General features: G+C 46.1%; 1 protein-coding gene across 1 annotated transcript; it reads left to right on the top strand.

Moving 5' to 3' along the window:
* The first annotated feature begins 1,606 nt into the window (after positions 1 to 1,606).
* Positions 1,607 to 12,615, top strand: LOC142584174 (uncharacterized). The gene is made up of 2 exons (XM_075694342.1): positions 1,607 to 1,999; positions 11,683 to 12,615. The coding sequence occupies exons 1-2, from the start codon at positions 1,625 to 1,627 to the stop codon at positions 11,983 to 11,985; spliced, it is 678 nt and encodes a 225-aa protein (XP_075550457.1). The 5' UTR covers positions 1,607 to 1,624; the 3' UTR covers positions 11,986 to 12,615.
* Positions 12,616 to 22,494: the final 9,879 nt, after the last annotated feature.

Here is a 22,494-nt window from a genome sequence, read left to right as displayed (position 1 = left end):
CGGTCTACGCCACTTGAGCAAAAATCAGCTACGGCGGCGAATCCTTGGCTCGGTACCGCCGTCTGCCAGGCGGCGTTTGAATGAAGTCGATAGCGTTGAGGAGCCCGTACTATACAAAACCTGGCGTCGGCGTTTGGCGTCAGACGTCATTACGGCACAAACATTTTCAAACCACGTATACCCAGGCCTTCAATGTGACGCAAGGAATTGACTGAACTAATTGGATTTGTTAAGCTAAAATACTTCAAAAAATCGTAAACCACGACTTGCACACAACCTGAGAACATGATAGCCCTCGGATTTTACTTTGATCATAAGAGAAAACACAATTCTGTTACGCGAAAACTCAAACCCCTTCACACACACAAAGCGGCCACAGCGTTCACAGACTGGCCGCAGCGTCCGCCATTTGGCGCGCGCAGGCGCGATGGGTTTCTCGGAGGCCACGGAGGTGCGTGCCCGGTTCCTTGTAATATTTCCAGCTGGCGCTCGTCTCCGCCGCATCGCCGCCTACGCAAGAGGCTACCACGAAGCCCGCCTTCGTGCATGGCGTTCGCGGCCAGCGTTTCCCGGTAAACACTACGGTTACATACGCTCCAGTTGCCGGGAAGCGCGAGGAGGAGTGAGGGATATTTGAATGCTATCGCGTTCCACTCTTAAAGGCGAAGCTTAAGCGTCCTCCAAATTTTCACTCACCGACAGCAGAAAAGGTTGGCGATGGCATATGCAACGTCATCCCTCCCCCGTGTGGGTGGCGGGATATTTGAATTACGAAAAAGGTATTCGGACTCTTCAGATGCAATTTTCTCGTAAACTAAGTTTTTTCTTGGCACGAGAGAAGCGTCGCGAGGTTTCCGAAATGGTATTTGAACAGCACACGCCCACTTAGTATTTGACTTTGACTTTGACTTTGACTTTATTGAAATTTAGACAATATACAGTTGTCCGGGTGAAGAGGGCTAAAGGTGACACACGTGGTCACCTGACTAGGCCCTAGACACCCTGAATTCACGCAGGCACAGTTTCGACATGGTAAGTTGCGAAGTACAATTTTTTTTTACGGGAAGATTATAACAATTCACATAGTGTCCCTTTTAGTGTTTCTTTTAGTGTCCCTTTAATGTTATCACCACATTTGATTACGCAAACATCCTAGTCTCTAAACTGCGCTTGCTGAGACATTTCGCTTAGCGTTATTCATAATCTTTATTCGCCCTAGATCTCGCGCTTTGGATGGTCCGGACTAAGATACAGTGATCACGAAGATATAGCTTTTCTGCGGGGCACCATTCCTCAGTCTTATTTGCACATTGTTTCGAATGAACACTCGCCCTTCCTAAGCGATGAATGCATTAATTAATGTTAAAATGCTCGACGATAAGATTTCTTCGCATACAGTTTATATTGCTGCATCAACGAGGTTTTTCGAAGGGTCACGGCTTGGTCCCACGCGCGTCGCATCGTAGAGGTAAGGAGAGGACGCTTAGCGGCACTGGCGGAGCACGACTCCATTTTAAGAGAGACTCCGAGAATCTTTCACTCCGCACCTACGCAGGCACCTATATAAAACGTTGCTCTGGCACGCATAACTTTCGCAGGTGGCACCGCCAGCAGCGACGCCCCCATGCGGCCGTCTTCGGTGCGCGCCAGCTACGACCGGTCGCTGGACCGCGTGCTGGTACCGGCGGCTCTGTTCAACACTTCCGTGCCGGGCAGCAGCACGGGCTTCTCGCTGCAGCTGGCGCGCTACGCGGTGCGCTTCTACCGCGCCCTGCTGGAAGCGCTGTTTCCGGACGAGCGGGGGGACCACTTCGAGCCAGACGAGGCCTCCCGGCGCAGGCTCGAGGCGCTGTTGCAGTGCTTCGAGTGGGACTTGCGCGAGCTTCCCGCCGCCCTCCGAGGTCCCGTGGCACCTGACCCTGCGACGTCGCGCGGAGCGGTCCTGCAGCAAACGGCGGCGCTGCAGTTGGCCTTCCGAGCCTTTCAAGAGCTGTGGCAGGTGACGGACCGTTTTTTGGGGATCTCTCGAAAGTTAAATTCTAGGGTTTCGAATGCCGAAACCGCACTGTGATTAGGAGGCGTGCTGCAGCGACGCACTCCGGGGGAATTCGGACCACCTGGGGTTCTTTAACGTGTACTCGTTTCAGGTCGCGCGAGTGGTGTTAAATTTCGCCTCAATCAGAATGCACTCTTTGCGACTGGGATCGAACTAGTGACGTTGTGCTGAGCAGCGCAATGCAAGAACCACTGAGCTACCGTGGCGGTGGTTTCGACCTCTTCGCTTCTCTGTGCGGGCACTCGATAAAGGTTTAAGTAGCGCTTACACAGGCTTTCATTTGTTGAGACGTGTCACTTTATGGAATTGCGCTATTGATTCGAGTGCCTCTGCATTCGCCCTCTCAGTAACGAAACCTACGCGTCAATCGAAACTTTACGCAGAACTGTTGCCTCCGCTGTACGTGAGTCTTGCAAGAATGTCGCTCAAGCATTGCAGTATAACTTATCAGTATAACTGATTAGGTTCTGTGTTAGGTTCACAGGATTGCAATAGCTGTTTTGGCTATGGAGTTGCGTGTTTGTAACTTGTAAACTTGCTACCGCGTGTAGTTTCGTTCTGGTTTTGAATTTTCACACATTTGAATAGTATTTTTGAGGCAATAAGTAAAAAAAAAAACTCATTTTAGTCTTCGCAGTTAAAGTGCGGTAAAATTTCATTAGTCATAGCTGTTGCGTACAACAACCTATTTGTTTTTGAATGTGTATCAGAAGAAGCAAGGGAAGCGTAGCGACCTAATGCATTTTAGACAACTTGTTTTTCCAGGATGTAATACTCCATTTGAAGAACGGGCCAAAATACACCTGGCTGCATGCAAATAGAAGCTTGCATTGGCGCTTAGCTAGTCATAGGACGAGCCGTAGATATGCCGGCTATATAGCATAGCGCATATAACCTTCAATGTGGAGAAACATTCATGAAAGAGAAAGCGTTATTGCGCATTCTAGTTTATTGCGATCCACTGGAGAACCATTAATTCGACAAAATTTGTAGATGGATAGACGGATCTATGTGTGTATGTATGTGTGAACGGGTGAATATAAGCATCCCCCTTGAAATTGGTGGGTGGCGAATGTCCCCCAAAAGTAATTTTTACATTTCATCTGATTTTATAATCGGCTTTTGATATTCCTTCTTCGTGTTACCATGGCATGTAGCTTGGAATAAACGTACGGCGCTAATGGAGCGTTGTATTTTCTTTCTCTGTGTTCGCCGCTATGCACCACCAGTATTCCAGTCGGCTTTACTGTCTTCCATCGCATATTATAATGTACACGTTTCCTCAATTATCCTTAAAACCCCAAAACTTAGGGCAGGGTTACTGCGTCCTCATTCACCTATGAATAGACGCAGTGAAACGGTAGAAAAATATTCCCTGTTGCTTCACTGCTAGTTTCCCAAGCGTCATATGCACACTTGTCATCGGAAAGCTTTGTCTCATAACACCATGTTCTTAGATATCCAGTTCTGGCTGGTAACGAGTAGTAATGCACTGCCCTTTGAATTATAGGAAACGCTTTCCTCCTTTAATTCCTTTCTGAGCTGGAAAATAGGGTTCCATCGCTGTTTTCGTCTATAGCGTAGCTCCGTAGTGTGCCGTTTTTGCGTCTCTATACGCTTAACACTTTTCCTTGCGATGCCGCGCGAGTCCGCGCGATTAGAGTATTGTTTGCTCGTTACCTTTCCAGTTCTCTTATTTTTCTGTGAATCGTTTCTCCAATGTAAATTTCTAAATACCTCTGTAGCCATATATTTTCCTTCGAATTGATGAGAGGCGGCATTTACTAAGCTGCGCCGTTCGTACGCAACTTCTTAGGCAAAAGGGTCTTACGCCAAGATTAAGGTGCAACCGAAGTGGCAGCACACTCAACTTACGGCGTGGTGTGAATGCCAAGGTCGGATTGAACGACGGAGAAAGAAGCGCAGTCAAGTGATGGCATGAACGCACATCATGCGTCTGTTGTTGAGGCCATATTCTCACGGTCAATTACCGTATACTCCGTTTTTCGACAGCTTGCTTTTCCGGGCGCCTCCTATGGCACCGACATTCGCTCGCCCGCTCACTGCACCGCCACCAAAAGAACGGCAGTGTCACGCATTGTTCTCACAATTCTACGAGAGACAGGCGGGATGGACGCAAGGTGGCATATTTGGTGCAGCAAGAGATGCTCAGACAGAGCAATTGCCAGCCAGGTCTGCTAGGCTAACCCCCAGCTGTAGCAACACCACCACAACCACCCATACTACAGAGCGACTCATTGCCGTTGTTTCGATACTAATTAGGAAAAAAAACGTCACAATAAATAGTTCATGTGACCTCAAGGCAAGGCCAGCAGCACTGGTACATTCATAGGGATGGCATGTGATTTCGCGGCACATGGTGGCAGGTGTGGTTCTAATACCGCATATAGGCACCACTTGAGGTGTTCGTCGACGATGTCGTCGAGCGAAAACGTACGACGGAAGACGCGCTCCCTTCGCATATGATCCCTGTCGAGGTACGAAGAACGATGAAAGCTGCCATGAAAAACAAATGCAGAAAGAAAGCGTGGCCACAGACTGTGCCGAATTTATGACAGATAACCGCTACGTAATATTCATGCACGTTTCGCTGCATATCACACTTTCGCGTCACATCAGCATTCATTGTTTCTCCTTGGCTTTTCTTCAGCTGATAAAACAAGAAGATGCTCGGCGCCAAGTCGAGAGATTGTTTGGAAGGTTACGATTATGTTTGTGGATTACGACAGAGCCAAAATGCACAAAGCCACCTACACTTGAAATTAGTAGACCGGTAATAAACCATAAGTTGGTGACGCCAGGGCCTGCAGCTCCTAACTACGCTGTCTGTCATAGCCCAAGTGGCACATCATTGAAGTAAAGGGTAATCCGTAAACAAAAATTACCGTATAAATAATTAACCAGCGAAGCTGAAACGTGTGGCCACGGTGTTTATCACTGGGTTAATCCCGACAGTTCATTAAAACACGGCTTTGTAGGCTGCAGGATCCTAGGTACGAAGTTGCTGCTTGCGCTCGGCTGCACGAGCATGTTCTTGTGGCCGGGCTGCAGTATCGACACGTCACAAATGAGCTCGTTCCCGGTTCTCTTGCGGTGTTGCTAATCGAAAGCTGCCTGCTCTTCAGGAGTACGTATGACGCGTGGCCTGCCTATTTCGGCGCCGGAGAGAAACTGCTGTGCACGCGCTCGGCTGCGACGGAGAGCAACGATGTCACAACTGGCGCAGCCAATCGCGCGCCTATTTCTCTCTTTTTTTTTTCGCGCATGCGCATGAGATTGCGCCGGAAGAGATTTCGGCGTACACGCGACAGACGGAAGGACGGACGAAACGGCTAGCCATATATGGAGCTTCGCTGTAATACCACAGTGATGAACGCCAACGCTTGCATAAATTTACCAGCCTCATAATAACACACGCTGAAGTACACGTCAGCATAGTGTGCAGCAACACACGCAAAGCACATAACGGTTCAACATTCTAGCTGGTATCGATGTCAAGCCGGCTCAACTCGTCGATCTTGCTACAACTACGCACGTTGTGAGGCGTCGTCCCGTCACATACCATACGAGGCTCAGGTGAGGGTGGTGTATTCAAGCTGCAGTAGACGTCGTTCTGTAAACATTTGAATACGGCCTCGCAATACGAAGCGAACTGCACTGAAGAGCAAAAATATGTTAAAATTCGGGACGAGCTTCAGATGTTGTAAAACCTGATCGCGCTATATATGTGTTCACTGCAGGACGAAAGGCTCTCCCAGTGATATCCAGCTATCCCTTACCTGTGCTAGCTGATTCGCAGGTGTGCCCGAAAATTCCCTAATTTCCTGACACCACCTAATTTTCTACTATACACCACAACGCTTCCTTTCCCTTAGCAGATACTCTGCAAATTTAATGGACAACCAATTATCTGTCCTACGAATCGCGTGGCCAGCCCAGTTCCACCATTTAGAGCGCAGGGGCGCTATAACATAAAACTATTCCAATTCTGCAATCAGCCCTCCGCGATTGGTAAAAACTTTTTTTGGGCTACTCCCACTTAACCTGCCTGCACGCGACGTCACGAAAACCGCGATAGCTCCCCATCTAAGATGACACCTGCGCACTGATTATGCATGATTTCATCGAACAAACGAAAAATAGTTATTTCTGATTCGACGCCTTTTCGTTATTCGCCCTCGGCTATTGGTCAAAAGCTTTTGGGCTGGACCCACTTCACCTGCTTGTCACGCGACGTCACAAAATCGCAAAATTTCACAGCGTCAATTGACGTGTACGCTTTAATGTTGCGTTAATATGCTGAACAAAACTGAATTTTCTTCTGAATAGCCGCAGGCTGCCCCCGTTCCGGAAGGAATAAAAGATGGCTGCCGCCGATCGCTGAGGCACTGGCTACTCGCACCTGCCGGAGAGCATGGGTTTATTTCCGTATAATAAAGCTTTTTGCGTCGCCGTGTAACGTTTTCGAGCACTTTCGGCACGTTTACGACCTCGTTCTACCAGCTGCTCTTTGCTGAGGATCCGTTTTGATGTCATTCTTAAGCTTCCGTTGCATGCCGCCGCGATTTTCGACCAGCCACCGCAAGCTAAGTAAGGGAAAGTGGACCAATCGCAGATGCCGGCACCACCCTCTTCATCCGGTTATCGATATTCAGTGCAGTGGCTCGGCCCAATCAAACCCCTTTCTACTTGAGCGTGCTCCTCGCCTCTTGTAAGCCAATTAGATAAGAGAAGCCACTCAGTGTAGGCAATGTTATTCGTTTTTTCAAGCAAACAAACGTGACCTCCTATAAACAAGGAGAGTGTTTTATTGGTTTGTTCAGCCAACCCTGCGGGTGACCGCCCGATGCTTGCGTCGGCGGTTACGCAAATTAGACGTCAGGAGATTTGAATAAAAACATATTGAAATAGTTTTACGTTGTAGTTCCCGAGCTCTCAGGCACCCGTTCCTGCGGCGAGCTTCAGCGTCGGCGTGCCCTAGCGGCGTCCCTCGGCATAGTCCCTCGGCGTAACTGAGCGAACGAGCACGGCGAAGAATGAAAGAGCGAACGCGGAGCGCAGTGGGTAGGAAAAGACGATAACGAAGAGAGCGTGAGGAGGAAAGCGGAGTAAGAGGGCATGGCGAAAGCATGAGAAGAAAAGCGCAGTGTCGCGCAAGACGGGTTCTGCGGCGACGACCGCTACGAGATGAGGCCAGAGTAGCATGCCGTTGTTTGTTGACCGGTGCCATGCGGCGAGCGTGATACCTTATGTGGACCAAAGCGTTGCATGAGCGGAGGTGTGTCTGCGGCGGCTGCTGTGAATCGCGCCTACGTGTCATCCACGCGCCACCTCTCGCGATCTCCCGATTAGCGAGGCAGTCGCACTTCGGGCAGCTTGCAATGTGCGGCACCAGACAGATTGTCCGTGCCAGCCAATATATCGCGAAATGAAACACGATTGAGCTGCGCTCAAACTTCGCATTCGGGAGCATAGTAATCGTCGGTGCATTTTTCTCCTACTGTCAACTAGAATACTGGATTCACCTGTTTACTCTGATCCACACCGCTCTCTTCGTGTTCTTTAACACAACGCCTAATGTTTTCCATTTTACAGCTCCTTGCGCTCTTCTTAATTGGTTATTGAGCTTTTTCGTTAATCACCAAGTTTCTGACTCGCGTGTTAGTACCGGTAGAATGCAACAATGTTACAATTAATTGAATATTCAACGACAGCGGTAAGCTACCCGTCATGATTTCTAGGGACTGCCGTATGCAATCTGTCTCATTTACGTTCTTTTGTAATTTTCTTCTAATTATCAGGGTCTCCTGTAAGTAAATGACCTGGATTAATATACTCCTGCAAGGACTGTAGAGGCCGACTGCCGATCATCAATTCTTATTCCACTGACAGCACACTCAACGTTATCCGTTTACGTTTTCAACCCTACCCTCTCACTTTCTCGCTTAAGGCCCTGAATCATTTGCTGCAACGCGTTCCTCGCGTTACTGAAAAGGACAATGTCTTCTGCAAGCTGAACATTGCTTAGATATTCGCTGTTAAACTTCACTCGTCATCCTCCCCAGTCTTGTAGCTTCAATATTTCTTTTGTGCATTCAGTAAACATCATTGGAGAGAGTGTTTCCGCGCCTGAACCATTTCATTTCTTGATAAATATTTTCCCCCTTTCTGCTGAGGAACTAAAACATGTGAAGCCGGATCTATCACTGAGGCAAGGCCGAAGCCCGTGGCGATGCGGACACGTGCGCCTTGGCTGGACATAAATATGCCAGTCACGTATAAATGAACGAAACATTTTAGTTGTTTGCCAAGTGCCTCAAGCGCGACGGCCTTAATGTGAAGAAGTTTCAGTCCTTCAGTGCAACCTATATATATATATGATATGTACTGCCACCGCTAATTGTAGACAAATGTCATAGCTTCGTCCAAACGCACTGAATTAGGTGGTCGACCAGATTGCCATTGGCAGAGCACTAAAGGCGGAATAATTCGAGCGACGCAAATGGTGATCTTGCTGATACCTCGATTAGCACCGTGCGCGCTTCACTTTGTTCACTTCGCCGTATCAGGCCATTCTGTCTGGCTTTTTCACGCCGGCATATTGACTCGACTACTCCGCCGCAAGCTCGGAGCAGCATAACATGGTCGCTGTCTGGAAGAAAATTATTGCGCCGAAACCTCAAGCGCATGTTAATACTTAAGTGAGAGGAGGAAAGGGTAGAACATCGCAGGAAGCGACTGAAAGACGTGAATGACCTTATTTTTCCCAAGACTGATGTTAGCGTGGATTCCTTAAACTGCATCTCCAGCGAGTTATGAGACGATCGCTGTCGTCTATTTTCGCTTTTCTTTGACGTCTCGTCTTCCCATGGCTTGTTGCCCGTTACTGGCTTTGCGCATGCAAAAGAAAAACGCAGTGGCGTCTTTATGAACGCTGTGCTGCACAATTTTTTACCATGAACGACGTGTTTCTAGTGGTACGCGTCACTGTGGTTATATATGGTATATAAATGCGCGCGTGCATACGTGCTTGCGCGCATTCTTCAAGCCCATGCACTCCACACAAGCGAAGGCCTCTCTAATGTTATATGAACTTCTCTGTACATTCCTGGATCTTCTGTGCATTGCTAAACAAATGGCAATTTAAAAACAGGGAAATATTGTAGGTATCTGAGAACCATGCATTTATTATGTGTGTGGATATGAGATGTACACTTGTAGTTCTTTTTACACTGAAGGTATGTTAGCAATTCGGAGAAATGTAAGGTTGGCGTCACGTGACATTATGGTATTGCACTGCAGGGCACCTGATGGCGACACCATGCAGACCTATTACGCCACGCTTCATGAAAGCGTGGATCTTTGTAGTCCGTTAGAATCGAGAGGTACAAAGTAATGCCCCCGTCACACGGGAACTTTCAAGGTCCTTTGATCCCAAGATCCTTTATTTCTAGGGAGGACTGGCACTGTTACGCGGGTGCACCAAAGTAGGCCTCGTCGAAGGGAGCTTTTAGACAAGGGTGTCCGCGTTTGTGCCTTGAAATTTCAAGGGTATGCTTATAACCCTAGAGGGCGTGGGACAGAATAAATGTTCTCTAGAAACACGGAACTTGAATTTGTACCCGGTAAAAACACGTTTTACACTATTATCAATGTTTTTAGGCACTCACCACTTTCGTAACACCAGCAATCTCATTCATGAACGCGCCGCTACAGCAGCGCCGGCATGACCTGTCGCCGGCAGCAACATCGACGCAGCATGGTATGTCATGCAGAAATTGGTTATCGGCTTCTACGCATCGATATGTCCTAGACATACTTCTTCGCGTCGATAGCATTTTTCGTCCCTCGTCAGTTGTGTATTTTAGTATATGTTGTGGGTTCTGTTAAAAGGTTCATGGGAGACTATATGGAGACCCCGTAGCACTGACGCATATGACTTCAACTGATGTTCATGTGGAAGCTCTACACTCCTTAACTTCAAAGGACTTTTCACATGCCCTTGCGAATGGGGTATAACTGGACAGGTCCGCTCAAAAGTTGTTACCTATAAAGAAGAGTATTCCTTTAAGACGATTGATTACAAGATGACACCTGCGACGAGTAATTGCTTAATTCTTGTGTTTTTTTTATTTCTAAGCATGACGCTTGTTTGAGCAGTCCTCTATTTCCGTATCAATGAGGTATAGGTTATTCTTTCTCGCTATTTTTTTCATATCTCATCGTAGTGACGGACGTCCCACTTTGCATCATAAACAAAACTCGTTCTTCCTACGCATACGTTCCCTCATGGAAGCTGCCGTATGACCAAAACCGTGGACACAGACACTACGTCACTTGTACCAAGTGTCGAATTGAAACTATGATTAATACAATAGAAGGTTGAGATAACAGTATGCAAGATGACAGCGAATTGTGCAACAGAATCAAGTTTTGTTAGTTAGACATTTTGTCGCGATTTCTTGTAGCGTCAGCATGCATTGAGAATTATAGCCTGAAAAGCAAGTGGAAAATTAATATTTTGTGGCACTATGAGGGAGGGAAAGCGCAAACTAGAAAAAAAGTAATCTAGAAGTGCTCGAAACGCGAGAATGACAAAGCTGATGGATAGGTACGGATACCGCACTTCTATCTGCTACCACCCAATAGAATGTCATGACGAGTGTGAAAAGGCAGGCTATTTAGCGCATAGAGAAATACAGCCTGTCAGACATTAAGTAGAAGCTCGCATAAAAGAGCATAAATGCTACAGCAGCGCACGTCCAATACAAATACGCAGTAAGACTGCTCAATGAGCTTTCGGATGACAAATAAGAGCGTGCCACAAAGGTGAAAGCACGCGTTATATTCGGCTATCAGTTGTGGCCTCTGGCCAATCGACCGCAACAGCACATTACAGCGCTTACCCGCGTCAACTTGAGCGATGAAGATAGACCAAATAAGTTCGTAAGACTGCTACGTTGCTTGGATCGTAGCTTTAAGCGCTTTGATGTTGGCCAGTTAAGGGCGCAGACTGCAGGTCGTACGACTATAGTGGTTTGATTTGGGTGAGCTGAGCGCGACGGACAATCTTGGAAGGGCGCATTTGACAACACAAAATCCCGTGTGGGTTGCTTTGCATCTGTGTTCTTCGCACTGCATCAACTTGGTATGCAAGATAAACGGAATTATATAAACAGAGGTTATGGTAGGTACAAGTTTCTGAAACATTGTGCTGCCAGCGTTCACATGTGGTAACGTCCTAACCTACATTTAGTTGCGTCAATATTATGCACCCGTAAATTAAACATTCCTTGTGACGTCGTATGCAGCCCTGCCACGTCAATTTATTTTAGACCGTATCAACGCTGACGGCGGCTGGCTGCATATTGATCCTGTACAAGGCTACTGGAGTGGGAGCATGCAATGGAAGCACTTGAACGCATGCAGTGAGATGGAGTGCATGTGCTTAAAGCAGGGCCAGTGGCGCAGTCAGATGGGCAATACATTTGATAACGTTGGTAGGACACTGGGCTTTTTCGGTACCGCTCAGAAAGATGTCTCGCAATGAAAATGAGCCGATTACCCATAATTTCACTCGGTGTTGTCGTCATGTGGATGCGCAGATTCGACGAGCGTGGAACGTCGACTTCCGTTATCGGCGGCTGCCCAGGCTGTCTGCGGAGGCGTTGTTCTTCGTGTACTACGCTCTCGACAACTGCGAGAACAGCGACCTGGTCTACAAGGAACATCAGGGCCATTGGTTGCCCGCGGAGTACCGCGTGAATCTACCGCTGCGCCACCTAGTGGAGTTCGCGGCGCTCTTCAACTGCTCGGCCGACACAAGCATGGGCCGCATGAGCCTGGGACGCACATGCGCTGTTGTTACACCCGACACGTGGACGATGCGCGCGCCGGGCAATGGCTAAATGCTCTGTCGGGATAGCTAATGCACAGACCTTTTTCCTAGTGCATTTCTTTCGTATTTATTTTCATACAATCGACGCACTTGGTGCGTTTAAAGGCTTCACATGACTGTGTGTAGATGAGCCATGGATTGCAAGCTTGCTTGTTTGCACACATGCGCCAAAAGACAGTGGTGCTCATAGAGGAGGTGTACTTTTTACACTTTTCGCTAATGATATGACTTGTGCTGGATTTTTGGATCATTATGATTTGTGGGTAACCCACAAAAATGTATAGACTATCTTGGAACGCTTTGAGTTAATGGCTTTGCTGGGGATCACAGGCGGGATTTCCAAGCCACTAGGCCACGCTTCGAAGTTTATCGACCAAAGTTGGGGGGAAAACGGCGGTAAACCTTCTGAGCATACGATTTTTGTGTACGGTACTATGTGGCTTTGCGTCACTTCTGTTTCGATGTGAATTTTAATTTACGCGCATGCATGCTTGCTGTTGTTTTTATGTGGCGTAGTTATATTTGAGGAGTTACTTTTAACATTTCCACATGAACATGCTCAAATAAATGGTTCATTAGATATGCGCAAGCTGGTGTCTGCCTGTAGTCCATGCAATTCACTTGACTTAAGGGTGCATGAGTGACATCTTCTGTTCGCCGACAGAATAGACGCGCTGTGTAGCGGTAAGCTATGCCATCACAACTTGTGCGATATTGCGCCACCATGTTTTCAACAGATGGAGCATTACTTTAAGATTAACACGTCTCAATATATATACTATTTGGGACATAGGTAAGTATTCCTATTTCAAAGCGTATATGACTGGGCATGCTTGTGGCAAACTGCAGCAGACTAGCGAACAAAACGCTGTTAGTGAACCTTGCTCGCTCGTTTGTGATAATCGTCACCTGTACAACTCAGCCAAAGCCTGTGACATTCGGGTGGTTGGTAAGTAATGCCTTAAATGCTCCCTATGACGTCTACGCTGCATGAAGGCGCGCTATTGGTGTAAAAACGTATCTGGGGACACCATTGTGCGTTTATTTCGAACAGGCTCAACTCCAGCCAACCCAGTAAAAATTCACCGCCTATTCGCATGAATATAAAAAGACAAAGTGAGTAAAACTGCAGTACAACATGTTCGAAGGCTGGCTGGTACCTGTCAAAAGACAAAGTAGTGCAATAACAAACCCCCAAAGAAAGAGACAAACATGTCACAGGTGACTCTTAGTTCACCCAGGTTGCCACGGGTAAGTCACATAACGCATGAAGATGCAAAAAAAAAACGAGAATGGAGCGAATATTTGTAAACCGGACAGAACAATATCCACTACTACATCCAAATTAAGCAAGGAAGAAGTTGCTGCCCTCCGCAGACTAGAAATGAATACACACCTGCATGGAATTATCATGCAGCGGATGCACCCTACCAAATTAGCAAACCTACGCCGATTTTATGATGCACCAGACACACTCCAACACAAGGTGTTGGTGTGCCCACACCACGATAAATACAATCAAGGTGAAGCTTCAGAACGACCACAAGCCATCGAAGAAACTTGGGAGGCAATGTTAACAGCACAGAACCTGGAGGATCAGTGAAGTCTGGTGGACCGACGCGGGCCGCGTAATTAGCCAAGCGATTTCTGGACTGAGAAAGCCGTGAGCCACGCTGAAGAAAGAAACTCTTTCACGCTGTTTCGCACCATAAACGTTTATTCCTCGTCCTCCTCGTAATGAAGCCAGATATGTTCTTTTCGCAACACGTTACTATAAACATCCCAGACATTTATAAGTAATGCAAACTCTGTAAGTTAGAGTTCGCTCGGAACACTGGAAGGTATAAGTGATAACGACCGTAAAACGCTTTTCATCACCTGATGAAGGAATATGCACCGGGGCAATGATTGATCAACGCTCATTTAGTTTTGTATGCACTATATACGTATTGTTCTCCAATGTTCGATTCCGTGTAATTTCGATTACTTGTATGGTGCTCCCAGGGTATCGGGGTAGGTTACGCACTGTTTGTAAATAAAGAACATTATGCTCCGGAGCTCTCGGTATGCAATTTGCAGCAAACGTCCAAATTCACCTACATACTGAGAAATTTTCTCAGACAAATCTGTTTTCTCTCCTGTGTTCAGTGAACATAAAGAGTATGCCTTTAGTTGAATTTAGCGAGTAGAGAGTGTAAACACGCAGACACATTCCTTGTGGAACGCGTGAACAAGGCAGCAAGCGAGTAATCAGTAATTATTTGCAGCAATCAAATTTAGGCCGGATACTTCCTCCACCCGTCACTACTACTACGGTGTCTACTTCTATAGAATGTAAGCTTGGTGCGACGTATAGTTTTATTAAGACACCGGGAAACGTTGCCGAGAATGGCTGTGCAACGCGTTCGATCACTTGCTAAAGTCATTTTTTTCGCAAATCCTGCAATTACCTCACGCTCTGGGTACTTTGCTGACGCATCGCCCATAAAATGCTTTTTGTTCCCTCGAAATGCGACACATTCAGTTATGTACAGAGATCAGGCAAACTTCCTACACGTTTAGGAAAATACGCTTGTGATTCTTCGAAACGCTTATTTATTTATTTTTCATTTTTATTTATGACACCCTCAAGGCGCGAAGGCATTACAGAGGGGAGTGGAAAAACGGGAAGCATAACAACGAAATACGGAAAGTAAACAATGTAGCGTGTTAGTAATTCCTAATTATATAATATTTTGTAATATCTTGCCTAATGTTTGTAAGTACGACAGATAATGTAAACAAAATAGCACCTTGATAATTCCTGATAGTACAATGTTAGTACAAGGCAAGTAAATGAAATAACATGTTAAAAGCTCCTAATTACAAAATGTTAGCTAATGCCTTACGAAAGAGTTTGTTGTCCACAATAGATACCATTTCACAGGGAAGGTGGTTCCACTGCAGTGATGATCTGGGAATAAAAGAGTGACTGAAAGTGTTAGTGTTGCCTGTGTGGAGTCCGACCTTATGGCGATGATGCATGCGGCTCGACAGGTAATGAGGCTGAGATATGAAGTTACTGTGAAGGGAGGACTGGTAATAAAATTTGTGAAACAGTGTCAAACATGCTATTGTTCTACGAGATGCGAGCGACGGAAGAGATAGGTTGTCCTTCATTGATGTTATGCTACGGTATGGTTATAATTTGAAAATATGAATCAGACTGAATTATTTCGGACAAGCTCCAGTGAAGAAATAAAGTTTTCCTGTTGCGGGTCCCACACAGCTGCAACGCATTCTAATTTAGGACGCACTGATGCCTGGTAAAGTAGTCATTTTAAGGATGGTGGTGCTTTGGAAAACTTGTGGCGTAAGTAACCGAGCATGCTATTAGCTTTACTTATCATGTACTCAGTGTGAAGGTTCCAGGTTAGTTTTGCTGTTATATGAACTCCTAAGTATTTGTACGAGTTAACGGGTTCTAGAGGAATTTTATTTAGATTGCAAGTAGGAGGAGTACTGGTGTTCCTCTGCACGCGCATAACTTTACATTTATTAATATTAAATTCCATAAGCCAAGTGTTGCACCAATCAATCACATAGTCCAAGCCAGATTGAAGAGCATTCGCGTCGTCGTTAGTAATTATTTCACGATATTTCACGAAATCGTCAGCAAACAAGTGAATTTCAGAAGTCAGTGATAAAGGTAGGTCATTAATATAAATCAGGAAAAGTAGGCGCCCTAGAACTCATCCCTGAGGCACACCAGAACGAACCTCAGTCAATGATGAATCATAATTATTCGCAGTAACAAATTGATGACGGTTAGTAAGAAAACACTCAATCCATTTCAGCAGGTCACTGTCATGGTTTAAAAGACTCAGCTTGAATAGCAGCAGTTTGTGGCAAACCTTATCGAATGCTTTGCCAAAGTCTAAAAATACACAGTCGGCACCGGAAGCACGATCTAAAATACACTGTAATCTATGAGTGAAAGATATTAGTTGGGTTTCACATGAGAATGTTTTGCGAAAACCATGTTGAGCTGAGGTGAAAAATGAGTTCGAGTTAAGAAAGTTAACGAGATTAGTAAATATCACATCTTCAAGAAGTTTGCAACAGGTGCTGGTAAGCAAAATCGGGCGGTAATTCAGGGGTGAGATTTTGTTACCAGATTTATGCAACGGAACCACCTTCCCCATTTTCCATTGAGCAGGCAGAGTACAAGTGTTTAGTGATTGTTGGAATATTTTAGCAAGTATTACAGAACGGAATGAGTTAGTGCTTTTTGAAAATTTAGTATTAGTAGTATCATAACCAGGGCTGAGTTTAAATGCAAATCATCACTCGGCCTAGCAATACGAGAGAAGTCAAGAGCTATGGGTTGCATAAGGAGACAGTTGTAGTGTTCTGTGTGTGGAGGATCAATGTTAAATGAAGCGGAAATTTATTTGCAAATGATTCATTGAGAATGCTTGCGCAAGCTTCACTTGGAATAACTTCATCTGACCCGTCTTTAACGGTGATAGAGCTATCAGAAGACGGGTTAATGACGCACCAAAACTTTCGGATATCTGTCGTAAGCATGTCAGGTAATGTATGGGATAAGTAATCGTCTTTAGCATTTTTTAGTGCAGTTACGTAAACATGATTGGCAGCCTTATAGGTTTCCCAAGTTGTTTTAATTGCAGATGATTTAGCCAAGCTACAAAGACGTTTTTTTTGCTGTTAGATAGGCGCTTTATATAAGATTTGTACCAAGGGGATTGTGGATTAGAAGGGATGACGTGTTAAAGAATGAACTTTACAGTTAATAGGCGTACCTAGTCTACAAATATATCCTAATTTGACTGGGCCGCATGGTGCTCAACATCAACAAAAAAGTTTGAACAAGTGACGATAGTCCATTGGTAATGGCTTCATGTTGGCTTTCTTGTAAATAGCGTATAACTTTCTTAACTTTTGTCTTTTTGAGATAGCAGACTTTTAAACCGAATGTTAGTAAGGAATGGTCACAAATACCAGGTAGGTTTGTCATAGAGGAAGCAAGTTCTGGTCGATTAGTTAGGATTAAATCAAGCATTTTGCGGTGTTGATTGATGATCTGGTAGGCTGGGTCACAAGTTGGGAAAATGGAAACAGGGAGCACAGTTCACAAAAATGTTTAGCCTGAAGGGCAAAAAGTTTATGATGGGTGGATGCGTATTTCATATTATATTTGCAGAATTAAAATAGCCGAGTAAGAATAACGGTGTTGTGGGAAAACGCGAAAAAAAATTATTAATAGCATTGTGTAACTCTTAAGTGAAAGTGGCAGATGACGAGGGTGAGCGGTAGCAAACGCCGAGGATTATCTTTGTGTGACCGAGAGTTATGCAAGACCCCGTGGGTTTAAATTCAGTGTATCTGTATGGGCATGGGCAGGACATGTAATGAGGAGGGAAGATAACCGATGGTCATTAAGGGTTACGGACTGGATCCCAAGGGAAGGGAAGCGTAGCAGGGGGCGGCAGAAAGTTAGGTGGGCGGATGAGATTAAGAAGTTTGCAGGGACGGTATGGCCACAATTAGTACATGACCGGGGTTGTTGGAGAAGCATGGGAGAGGCCTTTGCCCTGCAGTGGGCGTAACCAGGCTGATGATGATGATGATGATGATGATCTGTATGAAATAATGGATATCTTTAGAAATTGCGAGAAGGACGCTTCCTGCTCGACGTGCAGATCGGTCACAGTGGTAGACAGCGAAATTGCCGGCGCCACAGAAAGTATCATAATCGCGCACATGTGCAGGAAGCCAAGTTTCTGTCAAGGCAATAATTTTCGCATCGCACGAGTCAATTGCCGAAGATAAAGAATGAAATTTATTCACAAGACTTCTGATATTTGTAAAAAGAATGGGCATGCAAGGCAAAGCTGTTTGTGATATTAGGCCAACACCCCTTACGCTTCCCTTTCGTAAAGCACGTTGTGGAACCGAGTGATTCTGTATAGCTCGTAAGTAATTTTTACGAAAACTATGATAAAGCGACGCTGAATAAATATGCGGGAACTGACTACAGTGAGGGAGCCCTTCTGCTGAGCCATAGAACTACAGGCTGTTTTTTTAACGATAATACAGATTTTTTATAAACAAAGCTATGACCATGAGACATATGCCGTGTTCGCATACGAGCTGTACTGATAGGTGGAAATACTTTGATGTTGCTTAAGTTACTCTGAGTAAACTAATTTACAAAAAATTGTTAACCCTTTGAGGCGCGTGTACTACGGAATAGCGCATGTCAAAGGTTGAGCATCAACAGCAAAGGCACTGGAGAAAGTAATGACACTTAAAATGTGTCACATACATGTTAAAGGACATTAAAAAAATGATTTCTTCTGGATCAGTAAATTGCCTCTCTACTACACCAAAAACACCACTCTTACCACGATAAGACGCTTGGTAAGCCAGAAAAGCGCAAGAACGACAGAAGGGTGGCGACGCCCCTTTGAAGTTACCGCACCTGGTGACTGTGACGTCATGAATTTTGATGGCATCTTCTAGGGCCTACATAATTATATAGCGGTACAGATTGACAACATTGTGTTCTAAAGGAACCAAATATTCAACATGGCAAGTTTCGGGAACCTTTACTCAGCCAACGCGGCCCAAATGTGAAAACATACTTTGGAATCCCTGACATCACAGTGACGTACCGGCGTCGGGGTTTAGCCGCGAAATTCAAATACTGATACTTCGACCTTAATTTTCTCGTGTAATAATTAAACTATTATTTTGAAATGACTGTCTGCAGTGTTCTCAAACAATGCTTTATTAGTCTAAACTATTTGTTGTTTCGCTTTAGTGTCCCTTTAATACACTTCTGATTGGAATGGAGCTGCAGGAGCGAGTTCACTTCTTGTATTGTTTTTCACAGTTAGTTGTAGCAGGAAAAATTGTAAAGTGGCCGGATAGGTGATTTTTGAGCCTTTTAGACATGGAAGTGTTCACCTCCTCATATCTCATGTTCATGTATGAGTTTTCTGATGGAGTCCACATTCTCTAAACATGACAGAAAGCACTCAATGATTGAAAATGCTTAATGTATTTTTCAGCTGTTGGCTTTTTATGATACTCTCACGTGGTGGTGACGTTGAAGCACACAGTAGCAACACTGTGAACGACAAAACTAAGTTTTATTGGGCGAACCTGTGCCCACAAAACAGGCTACACTTATAGCACAACGACAGCGGCGAACACAGTCGGCGATCGTCGAAAATCTGATCAGCGGGTCAAGCGCGTCGGCTTTTATACAATAGTTGTCGAATGTTCCAGACTAATCGTTGGGACCCGTGTGCCTTCCACAAAGTTCTACGCCATTCGCGTCACGCGATGAAATCTGATAGCACAAGGTTCGGCGACAACAGACAGCCGGATAGAAGCATCGATAACTTTCCAGAAACTTCGGATGCATGCAGACGCGTCCCGCGCTGTGCGATAACATTTGTTAGGCGGCGAAACGTGGTCGCCCGATAAAGATAAGTACACGTGTCAATACTGAAAATGTAGGAAATGTGGTTGGAGTTCACTAACCGACGTTACGAACAAATCGCGGCGCAAAAATAAAAAAATCTTATGAAGAATGCGTAGTCATAGAACTAAAACTGCTCGTTAGATTAGCAAATTGTGATGCCCGCCAGTGCAAAGACGAGCGCTGTAGTAAAAAAAGAAAGAAAGGAAGAAAGAAAGAAAGTAAAAGAAAAAGAATGGCAGCACAGGTGCGAGCTCCAGTACTTGCCCCGATGTTAAACGTAGGTCCATTCACAAGACCTGAACAGCTGTCGCAGCTGCCGACGTAAGAGGAAATTTCTACGATAATGGTGTAGGAGTGTTACGAACATTATAGCTATCTGCAACGCTCGAGCTGACACGGGTAAGCGCTGGAACACGCTGTTGCGACCGATTGACCAGATGCCATAACTGATAGCCGAAAAGACGCGTTGTTTTATATTTGTGGCACCCTCTGATTTGTCATGTTAAAGTGCATTCAGAAGTTTTAGGGCATAATTATATTGGACGTGCGCTGCTGTGGAAAGCAGGGACATTAATCCTGTGCTGCGATCTTCTGCTTAGTTTTTTATAGGCTCTGTCTGAACACCCGCTCACACCCTCGCGGACGACGGCAATAACGAGCCGGCACACCACGCGGCTCGAGGGCTTACGGACCGAGCCGCCGTCGCAAGTGACGCCCCGACACTCTCTGGACGTGAAGGTGCAGTAAATGGGTGGGAGCGGAAAGACAGAATGACAACATATAATGACATTACGAAACACTGTAGGTTACAGGGGGGCATGTTCCCACGACCTCACCCAAAATTGACAAAAAGGCAGTCTGTCGCATGGCGGCAATTAAAAACTAGGACGTATCCGAATCCTGCGCTCTTGCACATCATATATTCGGATATATATCAAACGGACAAATGCAACACATGCGAATCCAGAGCCACTCTGGACCATATATTATGGGAATGCCGAGGGATACATAACAATAACGAGAACGCGGCCTCTAGCAACAGCCTTCGCACGCGCTGGGAAGCTGCGCTGCTCAGCCCCGCCCTCGAGGATCAACTATGGGCCGTCCAGTGGGCCGAGGGTGCTGCCAGGATCGACGAACTCCTGGCCGTCACCTAGGCGGGGCCTTTGGCCCTCCCCACCAACTCGCAGGGCACGCAATAAAGTTATTTCGTCCTCCTCCTAATCCTCTTCCTCCTCCTCCTCCTCCTCTTCTGTCTTCTTCTGCGCGCAATATCCTGACGCTTCACGCTTGTCGTGAGACTCTATTGGGTGGTAGCAAATGAAATTGTAGTGTCTGTCCCTAACAACCGTAAATTTGTCGTCGATGTATTTTGAGCACTTCTATCACTTTTTTTCTACTTTGAGGTTTCTATCACTGATACGAATGTGGGTGATTATTTTTTCCGACGATTTTGAAGCTATATTCGTCCATGCAATATGAAAAAGCGCGAACACGCTCAAACCATCAATACACGTCGCTTTTGTGCAATTCGTTGTCGTCTGCGGTGCTGTTAGCCTAATCCGTCTATTATATTGCTCATAGTTTGAATTGACCCCTAAGTCGATGCGTTGTGCCTGTGCCTACATGTTTGCTCATGCTGTGGCATACTGTCTGAGGCAATGGATACGCACGAAGGACTTAATTCCTGTCTATGATTGAAGCGGGACGTCACTTCGATGACAGAAAAGAAAAACACGGCCCTTCCACTTCGTGAAGTTGGTCGTCGAACAGTGAAGTTGTGTTACTTACACCAAGTGTTATACCATGCAATGGAGTATTAGTGTACTGTTGTATTGGTTGATGGCGTGCGATGCCGTTTAAACTCGGCATCTCTGGCGCGCCGCTCGGGGTCGGCCCTACGACGACAAGCCCGTTCAGCAGCCAAGTCTCGCTGACACTCGTGGAAGGCAGCTTCTTCCTGAGGAGTACGTACTGCTCGTAGTCTTCCCATAGTTGTAGCTGGGATGGAACGTGCGGGACCACTAATCCAAAGCTCCGTATATTGGGCGCGAGGACAACCACTGCAGATGCGGGCGCTGTAATCGTTTTGACGATGAATTAGAATGGTGTGATGGCTGATGCGGCTGCCGGCACTTATTGCGCCAGCGAGAAGTGACGGCAGCCATGCACTCCCAGTACCACGTTTCAGTAGCTGGGCACTGTTCGTTGGCCGCAAACAGCCAGCACAACATTTGTTTCTTTTGCGGCAGAGTGGAATCAATCGTCCATAAATTCGACGTCGATGGGGCTCAATCAACGAAAATGCACCTGTGTCAACCGCATAAGATTCGCGTGTAAGATAGCATTCTCTTTAGATAGGAACCCCTTTACCCCTGTTGAGCTCTTCTTTCCCTCTCCCGCTTTTAAGATACGTGGACCCTTCTTTAGCGACGTCCGACAACGACGGCACAGGGTGCGCATAAACAGCTTCGCTGTAAAAAGGTTGCGGAATAAAACCACGCCCCCCCCCCCCCCCTTGACACGAAAGTCATCTTGACTGCTTGAACAAGAGTGATGCTGTGAAATGCACGCACGCACGCACGCACGCACGCACGCACGCACGCACGCACGCACGCACACACACACACACACACACACACACACACACACACACACACACACACACACACACACACACACACACACACACACACACACACACACACACACACACACACACACACGCACACGCACACACACACACACGTACACACATTTATAACCAGAATGACGCATATCACTGAACACACTTCGTTTTGGCAAAAAAAGCGCGCAGCATTACGCTCATAAAAACGCCACTACGTGTTTGTTTTGCGTGCGCGCCGCCAGTAACAGGCTGGGAAGACCAGACAAAGAAAAGGGTCAGCAGAGGACATCCATCTTCGTCTAATGATAGGCTGGATATGCTAATTCTAAACCGCAGACTAACAGCCGTCCCGGCGAAATGACATCACTCACGTCTTTCAGCCGCTTCCTGCA

The sequence above is a fragment of the Dermacentor variabilis genome, chromosome 6 (genome assembly GCF_050947875.1).
Source record: "Dermacentor variabilis isolate Ectoservices chromosome 6, ASM5094787v1, whole genome shotgun sequence".
Classification (NCBI taxonomy): domain Eukaryota; kingdom Metazoa; phylum Arthropoda; class Arachnida; order Ixodida; family Ixodidae; genus Dermacentor; species Dermacentor variabilis.
The sequence above is the reverse complement of the archived record's forward strand: the minus strand, read 5'-3'. Positions and strand labels throughout refer to the sequence as shown.